At 40.0% G+C, this 12,992-nt stretch overlaps 1 protein-coding gene across 1 annotated transcript in view; it reads left to right on the forward strand.

The window, feature by feature from the left end:
• Positions 1 to 12,992, forward strand: part of MYO3B (myosin IIIB) — a 285,486-nt gene that overhangs the window by 148,843 nt on the left and 123,651 nt on the right. Inside the window, exons 22-23 of the mRNA XM_024114809.3 lie at positions 3,954 to 4,033; positions 9,999 to 10,076. Coding sequence (XP_023970577.3) covers positions 3,954 to 4,033; positions 9,999 to 10,076 — 158 coding nt within the window. The remainder of the gene's footprint in view (positions 1 to 3,953; positions 4,034 to 9,998; positions 10,077 to 12,992) is intronic.

Here is a 12,992-nt window from a genome sequence, read left to right on the forward strand (position 1 = left end):
TTTGTTAGTTTTAATTGTATAGAGGAGTAGGTGAGGGAATTATTTTCCTGAACTTGAGTTTCTGAGATGGTTTCACAAACCATTATTTAAAGTATTATTTTGTATTTGATTTGGAAATCCTAACAAAAACTTTCTTTCAATTTGACTGAAGCTGCTATCCATTATGTAGTAATTACATAGGAGCTCATTTGAAATACAAAATGAAGTCCAAAATAAGAATGGATAAGAATTTATAAAGGTAAAGGGGGGAGGGTGTGTCTTGTTTTTGGCCTAGAATTGCTATTGCTTTTGCCAGTAAAAATAAATAAAATCAGCTGTTTGGAAGAGGCAGCAAATCACTGTGTATGAATCTTATTTTTTTCCTTGGCAGTCTCTTTCAGCCACACTGTATTTAGACAGAATCACACATTCTGTGCATTGTACATGATAAATGCCTGGATTATTTATTGTAAACAAATGTTGTGTTGATGTTAAACATCATGGAAAATCATATACGTGCACCGATGGTCTAAAGAGGCAGTAACAAAATAAGAGTCTATCAGTCACAGAGCTAATAAAGCAGGAAGCAAACAACACAGGATAATGATCTTAGTGAGGATGACCATCGGCTTCACTACATTCATTATAAAGCAATCGTATATCTTCTAGGTATGTAAATACAACTCAGGGAGTGTTCAAAGTTTGTTTTAGACAGAACATATAGACCCATGTTTCAGTTCTCCCAAGGTATGTGGAAAAATTTAACTGGAATGAACCCCGCTGGTCTCTTAATATTCAATTAAATCAGTTAAATTCAATTCCAGGCAAATTTCTAACTGAAATCAGTAGTAATTATGCTGATGTTAAGACTGCAGTGTCAGACTTTATAGTAGTGTTAGGAGGATCAGAATCTCTCTGTTTCTCCTCATAGCAAATAGCAGATAAACCTGTTTCTTAAGTGATAATTCAATAACCTGAAATTCTCTACAAAAACAAATAATTCATTTGACCTTAACATATTCCTCAGTTTTAAAACAAATTTTCATTTATTCATTTTCAGAGATAGATCAAACCACCAATAATAATAGCAAATGACCCAATAATGTTTGTCAGAGTTCTATAAGATGGCCTAATTGATAGAGAGTATTAGAGTGGGACTTGGGAAATCTTGGTTCTGTTCCTGGCTTGGTCACTGGTCTACTGGGTGGCCTTGGGCAAGTCACTTTACCTCCCTGTACCTCAGTTTCCCCAGCTGTAAAATGGCAATAATTATCCTGATTTTCTTTAGAAAGTACTTTGTAAAAGTGAGATGATATTGTTATTTTATTACAAGCTCAAAGAAGATGTCCAGTTATCATAATTGTTCCACAGCCCTGGAAACAGAATTTTTTAAAAAAAAATCTGTTTATAAACAGAACACTGTTGGAATGGTATAAAGTTGTATTTGATTAATATTTAATGGAATTAGTCTGCACACTGGAAAAAATATTCTAACTGCACAACAAATTCATTTTTATACAAAAATAATAACATATCAGATTAAAAAAAATACAAGAGATGACTTGGAACCAAGTTCCCAGAATATAACACTATAGAACTTTAGGATGTTTGAAATCTGGACCTGAATTTGCAGCTCTGATCTATCCCTAACCTGAAATAACCAACAATAAAATCATGATCTGCAAAGGATTTTTTTTTTTTAATTGGCCTCGTTCCATTATTTTTATTCCTTATGATGTGTAAAGAAGGCCTGAAAGGTTATGTCTGCGTTTATTGAAAGTCGTCCCTCCCCCCCCCACCCCCCGCTTGTTTATTGCCTTATCAGGAATGTGAGGTTTAGTCTAAATTTTAATGGAGGATGTCTGGAGCTGGGATGTTGAGTGTGAGCTCTACAATCATAACTGAACCTTTAACAAAAACATCATTTATCCAAAATGTTAATTATCCATTGAAGTTCGATATGCTTTAATAAAAGCAAACAAAAACCAAAGAGTTTTGAACAAATCCAACTTACATTTCCTTCCCCTCTCTATTGCTTAACTTTTACCCTTTTGTACTGATACTAGTTCTCCAGTTCATGGCTTTGCAGCCTAAACAGGATCTGAATGGCTGTTGTAAAACCCAAGCAAAAAAACCAAACCAAATCAAATCAAATCACTTTTTCCACATTTTCAGGCCTTATATAAAAAGGAGCAGAAACCCTTATTCCCCTCCCCCTCCAACACCACCAGTCATTTTTAACCAAAAGTACATTTCAATAAGAGGAAATGTTTTAATGTGAGAATTGCCAGCTATTAGCTCATGTTGAGCTCTTTTGTTACGATTAGGAGAAAAATGTTCACGTTTTGTCCTTAGATTTGTAGCAGATTTTCAAAACAGGCTCACATTTGTTAGCATCTAAAAAGTTACATTGCAAAACAAGTTCTGAAAACATTGACACGTTTTGTGTCCTGTGATGTGATATGGCCTGACAAATAGCCACACATTCTGTTTGGACTGGACAGGACCTTAACACAGTATTGTGTCACAGTCCTCTATGTCAGGACCTTAACACAAAAAGACATTGAGAATGAATAAATGTCCAAAATGTTTGAATTGCTCCTGAGCATGTAATCTCCAAATTTCGAGTGTCAGTCTCCAGATTGTTTTCAGAGGGTTCAGTTTCCTTGTTAGAAGGGAAGTGAGACCATAGGCTGTCAAAGGTTCTTTTCAGTTTAATGTGGGTAATGTACTCTTGCAATTCCCTGGTGGGATAAGTACTATTAAATAAATATTCTTTGCTTTTTGTATATTTTGTGTTACTTCCTTACCAGTTATATGATGTATAGTTTAGCAAAACCCTGAAGAATGTTTGGAGTTACAAGTCTTCTGTAAAGCAAATAGCCAAACACTGGAATGATGCAAACAAGGCACTTACCATCTGAGAGAAGTGTTAACACTTTATTTACATTTAAATTAAAATGGATACTTATTTATGTTTTATGTTTCTGAGAGGTGTGTGGTACATCTGCAGAGGTCTATTGTTTATTCATGTTGTAAATCCTTTGAAATGTGTTAAAATGCTTCCCACTCATTATAAAAATCCTGCCACCCATGGATTAGGACTTTGATGTCACCAATCCTGCTTCAAAGGGTTCTTTCAATGCTATTAATCACAGTTTAGCCTCTGAAGATATAGCCAGAGAAAACATTTGGACATCTTGTGCTAGACTTGCTAAAACTTTAAAATATATGGTGTGTCTTGCATATGTATGCACAGTCCACATCACTTCCTCTCTCTTCTCTGAACCTTTATTTTGTAAAGTTATTTTGTTATTCTGCAAATAAAGCTGAAATGTTTCGGGTGATTCATACTGTACTTTTAAAAAATGTAAACATGTCATTCAATTGACTCCACAGCAAAACAATGTGGTTTTGACCAAGGAGTCCAGTCAGTCTTTAAAAATCCCAAAAGACAATAGCATTCAGGATTAAGCAGGCCTATGTGTCCAAAGCTCAAAAAAAGAGATTGTTTTATCATCTCTTTAATTAGTTTGTGATTTTAGATGCCATCTACGCACATCGGGGTCCATGTGATTTCTTACTAAATAGCTTTATTTCTGCTCTTTCTCTCTCAAAACTTTTGAATGATTCACTGATAAATTGATTACTAGCAATTGAGCTGTTATGCCTTTGTGCTGCTGCTTTCATCAACTCAATACGCTACGGCCAATGACATGCCTCCTTATCACCGACTTTTTTCCTCTGAAATCAACACTGCACCCTGGTACCTCTCTTTTGTTACCCCTACCATTGCTGAATGCTCAGTGATGTGGAGGACCTGTGATTATCTGGGTTCAGCAGAAGAAGTGTGGTTATATCTGGTAGCATTCTTAGTGCTGCTACTTAGACTGCTTTCTCACCTTTCAGATTTTCCCTTCTCTCAGTGAAACAGCAACTGGTCTTTCAATTTGTGTTTCCATCTCTTTTAACAGGTAACTTGGCACAGGCAAGAGCCAGAGTGACAGCAGCATCTAGGTCTTTGCCTCCACAGCTTAGTGCTGGGCGCATCAAGGTTAGTAATATTATGTTGCCTGGAGGTATTTGCAAAAGGGAAGAAATTTAAATCAGCAAATATTATTGTGGAACTATAAACAAGATATTCAGCTGCTGTAAATCCACAATGGGGCAGATTTATATCAGCTGAGAATCTGGCCCTATTTCAGAAAATATGCACCTTGATCTGGATTACTGTATCCAGTTTTGGTCACCAGCCCATTAATGAGTCCAGCAAACACAAACAGATGTGGTTAGAGAAATGGTGGAAGTTATATATGACAACAGATTGAAAAGACTAGGGATGAAATATTGACTCCATTGAAGCCAATATCAAAATATCCATGGACTTCAGTGGGGCCAGGATTTCATCCTGGGAGTGTGTAGCCTGAAAAGGAGATTTAATTGGTTGGAATTTGGTTGGAGTATTCAACATTATGAAGGGCAAAATAGAAAACTGACCCATTCCTCTGCTTTATCCTGCCTTCAAGGCAAAAACATTTGAAAGAGATGGACAGTCAATGTGGAACCACTAGGGTGACCAGACAGCAAGTGTGAAAAATCGGGACGGGGGAGGGGGAATAGGCGCCTATATAAGACAAAGCCCCAATATCGGGACAGTCCCTATAAAATCGGGAAATCTGGTCATCCTAGGAACCACTGAAAGGACATGCTTCTTAATGGAACATATAGTGGAGCTATGGAATTAGTTGCTGCTAGATTTCATCAAGTAAATACTGTAGCAAGATTGTAAAAGGATGCGATAATTTTCTGACCATTAATAACATTTGTTGCACCAAGCTCAGGCAATAAGGGAGAGAACGTTTATGGGTCAGGTTGATAGTATTAAGAATTCAAGAAATTACTCCTGGTCCTTCCCTATATATTCTAGCACTCTGCTGGCCAAGTATATTACTGGTTGGGTTTTGTTTGCTTGTTTTTTTTTTGTCTATGCCTACAGTACATATTATTAATAAATAGTGGTAATAATAGCTATACTAAAATAAGCTTCCAGGCTTGTTTTGTTTTGATTTTTTTTCCTCTGGGCCTTTTATGGCCATTCATATATCATCCTGGAGCTTGTACATTCACTATACCTGCAAATATAGACTCAGATTTCAGAGATTTATTCTCTCACTGGTATAAACTCGTTTAGTGCTGAAGGGAAATACCCTATCGAATTTCCTTGCAAGATAGCACTTATACCCATATTGTCTTTCCAGTTTCATCTTCAACCACCGTTAGTCATCTCTGCATACATTTTACTGATTCAGCGTGGGTGGATCAGAGCAACTCTGTCTTGGCAGCTTTAGTAAAAGCTTTCCGTTAAACTAAATAATATTTAAACTATTTATATCCAAATCCTTGAATTGGATTTAAAAAAAAAAAAAAAGAACCAATGGATGTGCAGAATGGGGGCTGGCCTATGTGATTGAAATAATTTAGAGCCAGGTCTTAGTCCATGCAACTATTAGAGAAATGCATTTACAGCTCCATCTGTAGAAAGAAGAAGAATCTAATGGGTGCTGTTTTTGTTTTTGTTTTTTTCTATTTGGGTGAAGAGGCTGTTTAGTGTCCAACACTAGGGCCTTGTCTACATGGGAAAGTTTTACCAGTTATTATGATATAGTTTAACTGCTATCCCCCCACCAGCAGCAGCCTTGTGGACAGTCTTATTTCAGTGTAAGAGGATTTTTTTCAGTTTAACTTCCCAAGTGACGTAAGCTAAATGGAAAAAGACCATTCTTATACTGTAATAAGGGTGTCTGAACAGTGGGATGACTATGCTGGCTTAAATTCACATCTTAGTTTCTACTAAAAAAATGTTCCCATATAGACAAGGCTTTAAGTAAACTTCACACCTGCCCTTTCCTCAGGCATTGCAGACTTTGGGCCTGATAATCATTTACAGTCAAGAGTGTAAAGTGCCCTTCAGTGGGTGTAAATGTAACTTTAAGGTGCTTTTACATTGCCAGAGCAGTATAAAGAAGGCTTAGGGCTGGTCCACACTAACCCCCCACTTCAAACTAAAATACACAACTCCAGCTACGTTATTCACGTAGCGAAGTCGAACTATCTTAGTTCGAACTTACCGCGGGTCCACATGCGGCAGGCAGGCTCCCCCGTTGACGCCGCATACTCCTCTCGCCGAGCAGGAGTACCGGCGTCGACAGCGAGCACTTCCGGGATCAATCCCAGAAGATCGATTGCTTACCGCCGGACCCGGAGGTAAGTATAGACGTACCCTTAGTGTAAATGAGAATCTGGCCCAATCTGTCTGTCTACCTGCTTATAGTAGCACCTTTGGACTCAGCACACCCAGTTGGGCGTTCAAGATGGATTCGTTAGAAATAAAATGACTGTAGGAAGAGAAGCCTGTTTGTTGTACTGACCTTTATGGTACATCACTATTGTGAGATACATGGCATCCTTAAACCTCTTAGAGGTAACATTAATTATAGTAGCAACTTTTCCCTATCCCCTTTGCCTAAACAGCCAGAGCTCAATAGTGTGGTCCTGTCTCCTATGTGACCTTATTCTGTAGTTCAGATAGGAATGCTCAAAATAGTTGCCTGGCCAAAATAGTTCTGAAACTCTTCCCCATCCCTCCAATGGACATCCATGCTGTTCTGATCAGAACATTGATATTTATATCATCACTTGAACTCCCAAAACGTTTGATGTTATCTGTGCTGATGAAGCATTTCTCCTGTGCTATGTTACAGGGTCTTTCCTTTAGCAACTTAAAAATAAATACCATACTTCATAGAGATCTTTTTCTTTATTGATATAAGATGCATACACAACTTTGGGCAAGTGAGAGCATCACAGATTATAAAACCATACTGTCACCTTTAATGGAATCTAGTTGCCTTTGAACCATCTGTATCCTAAATCCAATCTTTTCTTTTGATTTCTTTCCCAATATAAAGTCTGTTGTCTTGATCTAATACTACTTAGGGCTTCATTTCCTTTATATTTTGCATGCAGTCTCCTAAATATCTCCTCAAGGTAAGACACATAGTTACTTTATTGAGAACAATAATTTTTCTACAACTATTTTTAGAGCTAAAAAGAGTGGTCTTAAGCTTTGGAAATGATCGGTGAAGCAAAATCCAGTAAGTGTAGCCCATGTGCTGACAACAGCATTATTTGGTTCAAATATTCATAGTTTATACAAATGCCACCTGTTCAGAGCAGATGGTAAACTGCCACAGAGCAAGTTAGCACTAAAATGTTGTTAATGCTCCATGCAAGCCGTGTGCTGGTTGTTTTGTGTAATTTTGTTGAGCTGTAATAGAGCAACACAATCTGCCTGTGATTGGTAACCCTGGTTATTTTCATTCACAAATTCTGATTTGATTTTCATAAGAACAGCTGTATTGACAGTATAATTGAGACGTGTGAGGAACAATATACTTGCTATCCATATCTACCCTCTAAAATTAACTTTGTGTTCTATGCTGAAATGCCAAGAAGATGGTATTTTGAGCAATGGCGGTTCAGCTGGGTGAGAGACAGAATTGCTGGGCATCTAAACAGTCACAGAGGATAATTACAGTAAAAGCTGTGCTATCCGGCACTTTACCAACCGGAACGCTCTAGAAATCAGCATTTCTGATATCTCCCAATACAAATCTTCAATAGGGTTGCAAAGAGTCCAGATCTGGGCAGCGCTCACCTTGGGTGGCTCCCAGCAAGGGGCGACATATCCCTGCTGCTTCTGGGCGGTCGCCCCTTGCTAAGAGCCATCCGAAGTGAGCACCACCTGGATCTGGCACCCCAAAACCCCTTCCACTCCCCAATCCCCTGCCCCGAGCCGCCTCACGCACCCAAACTCCCTCCCAGAGTCCGTGTCCTGCACCCCCTCCCATGTCCCAGCCCTGAGCCCTCTCCTGCACCCAAACTCCCTCCCTCCATTGGTAAGTATAACTCTTAGTTAACCAGAATTTTTGACTAACCAGCATCTCCCATTTCCCCAACATGTCAGATAACAAAGCTTTTACTGTAATAGCAATCCCAACAGTGGGTAGGCAAATACTTCTGTGATCTGTGCCCTCATTATCTCCGACATACTATTTAATTAACTGACAGTGGTAATTTTTCTGTGCATTACAAAAACAGGGCAGCTGTTTTACAGTTTACTTCCTGACCTTCTTCAACATTTCATTTTATTTACAGGAAATGTTAAAAACAGTCAGATTTTTTTCCTCCCATTTTTTTTCCTCCCAGCGGTTTGGGGAGGGAACTCTTTTTTTTTTTAATCAGTTTTCAAGGTAAATGTATTTTAGTGACTGCTCCATGGACCAAGAGCTGTGTTACCATGCAGAGAATCCTAAATGGAGACCCTGACTCTGTGAGAAGTGTTTAGCAATCTGTGATGATTTAGTAAAAGGCTGGATTAACAGGATTGGAGGGAGTCCTTGTCCTGGCAGGAAGATATAGGTGAAGTACACTTTGTTGCTTAGGGAAGGGGGTTGAGACAAGACCCAGCTATCAGACAGGAGTAATCAATATTGGGGTCAGAGAGATGTCACCCGTATTTTATGGGGTCCATTGAAAATCAGCAATTGCCTAGTCATTTCTATTTATACCCTATAGTTGTACTTATAGGCATGAGTCCTTGTCTGTGGTTAGGGGAAAACGGGTTGTTAAACTGTATTTCACTGAAATTCTAACCTTGGCATTTTAGTGTATAGAAGAGAAGAGTGATACCTATGTGGATTTTTTACGTAGAACCTTTCATACATGAGCTGTCTCAAAGCACATTACAAGGTAACAAATTGGATATTGGTAATACAAAGGCAAACATGGCAGCTGTGTTGTGGTCTGTTATACCTCATAAACAACTTTGAAAATAAGAAAAATTTTAGTGAAAGAAATAATGCTGGCTGGTACACTGAGCTAATACCATATGTTTCACTAAGTGCTAGGAGATCTTTAATATCTGTATAGACAGTCAGCAGATTTGGGAAGAAAGGACCTTTGTTTTTAAAGGATGGCACTTCAGCCCTCATTGCGCTGTCAGGAATGAGTATATGAGTGGAACTGTAACAATAAGGGGTAAAAATAATAAAACAGTAATAAATGCTTCAATACATAGCTTGGAACCAAAGAACCTATTGTACTAATCTTTTTTTTTCTTCCTTCAAGATGTTCAAAATTGTTAGTGTTTGGTTATTTTTTAATTGTTTTTAAACCAACTTTAAGTAATTCTTGGAAACATAAGAGATCCACAAATTCTTAGTAAATTTGCTGAATGGATTCCCAGTATTTTCGCTGCTTTCTATTCACTACTTTAGTAATTTGGTGATTTGGTACTTTGTTTCTATACTGTAATGTAGTGCTCACTTGAGAGGTGCCAATGATATCCTGTGGAGAATAAGTAGCCTGCACATCCTTCAGATGGTCACTGTTTTTATATTCTCTCAGCACAGAGAAGGGCAGAAGACACCAGGTTTTGTTTCTGCAGTGCTGCGTGTGTCAGATTTTAGTTTTGTACAACCCAAACGAGGGGTTGCGTGGATCTGGGTTCCATTTTACCTGAATTATTAATATTTGAGTGGTTCAGATCAGAAGATTTGGGTTTGCAAAACCCAAATCCAAACCATGGTGAATCAGATCCAAGTTCCATTGCATCAGAGCAGACAATGCTCAAAGAGGGATGGGGATAAAAGATTATTATCTGGGCTCTTCTCTGTTGTGAAGGACAATGCTGACAAATGGATTAACAAGACTGAAATTCTGCAGGCCAAGTCCTGAGAGCTGCAGAGCACCCACAATTCCTATTGAAGTCAGTAAGAATTGAGTGTTCAGCACCTCTTAGGGAACTGGCCCTGTGTAAATATAGGTCCCTAATGAACTATTGATAATGTGTATATATACACTAAAGAAGGATCTTGAAAAATATTGTACTTTGCTCTCAGATTTGGGATCCAAGATGCTCTGTAAAACACCACTGATGTCTGAGTTTATATTTCCAGATTGACACAATGGAGATGATGCGACATCCAGAGGAAACAACCAACATGAAGAGGCAAACGGTGGCTTCTTATTTTAGGGTATAAAATGTAAACTTTACAAAATGCATTTTGATTACATGAACAGATGATTAATCTAGTATTTGTGTGGCTAAGTGAGAGCGTATCTCTTGTCCACTATGATGCCTCCCTAGACTTACAGAACTCTGACTCTTTTTCTTGCTCTTTCTTGTCACTTGACCATGGTGCTTCTCAGAACTGGCCAAAAATCTACTGGTACTAGGATCTAGGGCCTAGACAGTGACTTGCAGTCTATGATTTCATAAAAAGCTGCAGTTGAATATTCGCCCTCTAAAACACTATGGGCCAAGAATTAAGGCCCCTTTGAGCACACACAACTGAGTGTGCAGTTGTATTTGTGCGTACAAATATTATAATTGCAAATACCCAATTGTCCTTGCATCTTTGCTTGTGCAAGTGAGCTACTTTTTAAAAATACTGGCCGTATGTCTGTTAATAAATAAGTAAAGTCAATCCATTTTTGCAAGCACCATTACAGAAGACAGAGGTAGTCAATATGTCTGTAATAATTCTGTGATTGAGTTAACATAGGCTGTGCAGGTGAATTTATTACAATCAAATTGGTACAGAAATCGTGGGGTGGTTATTAAATGGGAGTCAGGTCAGAACACTCCTAAGATATGCTGATCCTGGGTTATTTTTTTGGTTTTAAGTGGTCATTGTAGGCGAGCGTAGCCTAGAGCAGCTCCCAAGCTACTGAAACACAGCACATAGTGGAAGAAGTATATAGCACAGCACCAGGATCAGGGCAGTTCTAGTGGAAGCTTTATGCCACCTTGGCATACCAACCTGCCTGTGTTCTGTGGATTCTGGCAGTACCCAAGGATTTTGCTCTTTATAGTGTTCACAAATATTTTGCAAACTGATCCTGATTTCAGTGAAGTCTTTGTTTTTCAAAATGGTTTGCTAGATGATTTGGAGAAACAGTTTCCTATGGGTTGTTTGGAAACTATTCAATTCAACTATTCACTGTTAGAACGAGTGATTGTTTATCTTATGCTACGTCTACACTTCGGGGGGGGGGGGGGGGATTGATTTCAGATACACAAATTCAGCTACAGGAATAGCGTAGCTGAATTCGACGTATCTGATCCGACTTACCCCGCTGTGAGGACAGCGGCAAATCGACCGCCGCGGCTCCCCCGTCGACGGCGCTTACTCCTACCTGGGCTGGTGGAGTACGCGCGTCGATTCGGGGATCAATTATCGCGTCCCGATAAGACACGATAAATCGATCCCCGAGAGATCGATTTTCTACCGCCCATCCGGGCGGGTAGTGAAGACCAGCCCTAAGTAATATGTTATTGTTTCTGCTCCCTGACTGGCTGATTGCAACTTTAAAGCAGGAACATAATTAACTGTCTTCTTGCTCACAGCCAAATGCCAATACTGTTCATTCACAAATACACTTGTTTGCATGTAAATATAGGTATTTGCATACAGGCCAGCCGTTTCTTAACCATTAATTAACATCAGGGGTGAAAATAACTTAAGGGACTTACTGGTATGCAGACCCAGGGTCCTGAAAAAAGGGGGGTGGGACCCTCAACCGGCAGGGGAGGGGCTTCAGGCAGAAGGGGCGGGGCCTTTAAATTGCCGCTGCTACCCTGAGGCTCCGGCAGTGATTTAAAGGGCCCAGGGCGCCAGCTGCGGTAGCAGCAGCCAGGAGCCCTGGGCCCTTTAAATCACCACTAAAGCCCGATGGTATCGGTAGTGGCAGTGGCCGGAAGCCCCAGGGCTCTGGCGATGATTTAAAGGGCCTGGGGCTCTGGCCGCTGCCGCTACCCCAGGTTCCAGCAGTGGGGCTCTGGTGGTGATTTAAAGGGCCAGGGGCTCTGGCTGCTGCTGGGAGCCCCAGGCCCTTTAAATCGCCACCGGAGCCCTGGGGCTCCCAGCTGCTGCCACTACCCTGGGGCTCTGGCAGTGATTTAAAGGGCCAGGGCCCTTTTAAATTGCTGGCCTGGGGAAGCTTCCCCCGCCGGTACGGTCGGCTATGTACCGGCTCTTGCCGGTACACCGTACCGGACTGGACCGGTTTACTTTCACCTCCGAGTAACATCCATTCACAGGAATGTTTTCAAATAGTGACTAATGAGGAGGCAGGAACCTTATTAAGTTGCATATGGTATTTTTGAAAACCAGAAATGTTTTCCAGTATTCTGCCAGCTCTTGATTTTATAGTTTGGATTAAGCTTCATAGTAAAGAAATTATTATAATTGATTTACCTCCAGACTATTAGTTACTTTTACTTCAAGCACAATAATAGGTTCAGACCTTGTCCAGGTATCCTGGGGTATGTAAGTCTGAGCATGTCAAACTCTCTAAAGATTTTCTTTATTGGGGCCTGATTTGGCAAGGTATTTTACATATGTGAGTGTAATTTTAAACACGTGAGTAGCTGATGGGACTATATTTATTGCAGTCCCTGGAACTCTGTTAAAATTACATGATCAAGTGCCTGTGAATGGGGGCCAAGATGGCACATCAATATTGGAATCACTGATATGAAATTGCCCTTTCCATAAGCACTGCTTCTGTAGTTTGAAAGTCCAGAAATTACATGACACTGGGTGGTGAACTCCATTGGTATTATGTATTGATCTGTGGCTCAACTTGCCTGAGGGCAACCTAACATAATGCTTTACAGACAGCTGCCCTGCCCAGGAAGGAAGAACTATCACTAAGAATCCATCAAGACTGCAAACTGGGGCCATTCAACTTTGATCACCTCTCAACTGTTGCCCCACACCTTGAAACAATATTTTTTCTATATGGGGACTTGTGGGTGTGGGGACAATGAAGGCGGGGGCAGGGCAAGCATGGTAGGCAGGGGTTGAAGCTTTCCAAGCTAAGCACATGACATAGAAACAGAGACCCTATTTAAGAGCAGGGTGTTGCTCTGTGTGTGTGGGGGG

This window comes from Chrysemys picta, chromosome 11 (assembly GCF_011386835.1).
Source record: "Chrysemys picta bellii isolate R12L10 chromosome 11, ASM1138683v2, whole genome shotgun sequence".
NCBI lineage: Eukaryota > Metazoa > Chordata > Testudines > Emydidae > Chrysemys > Chrysemys picta.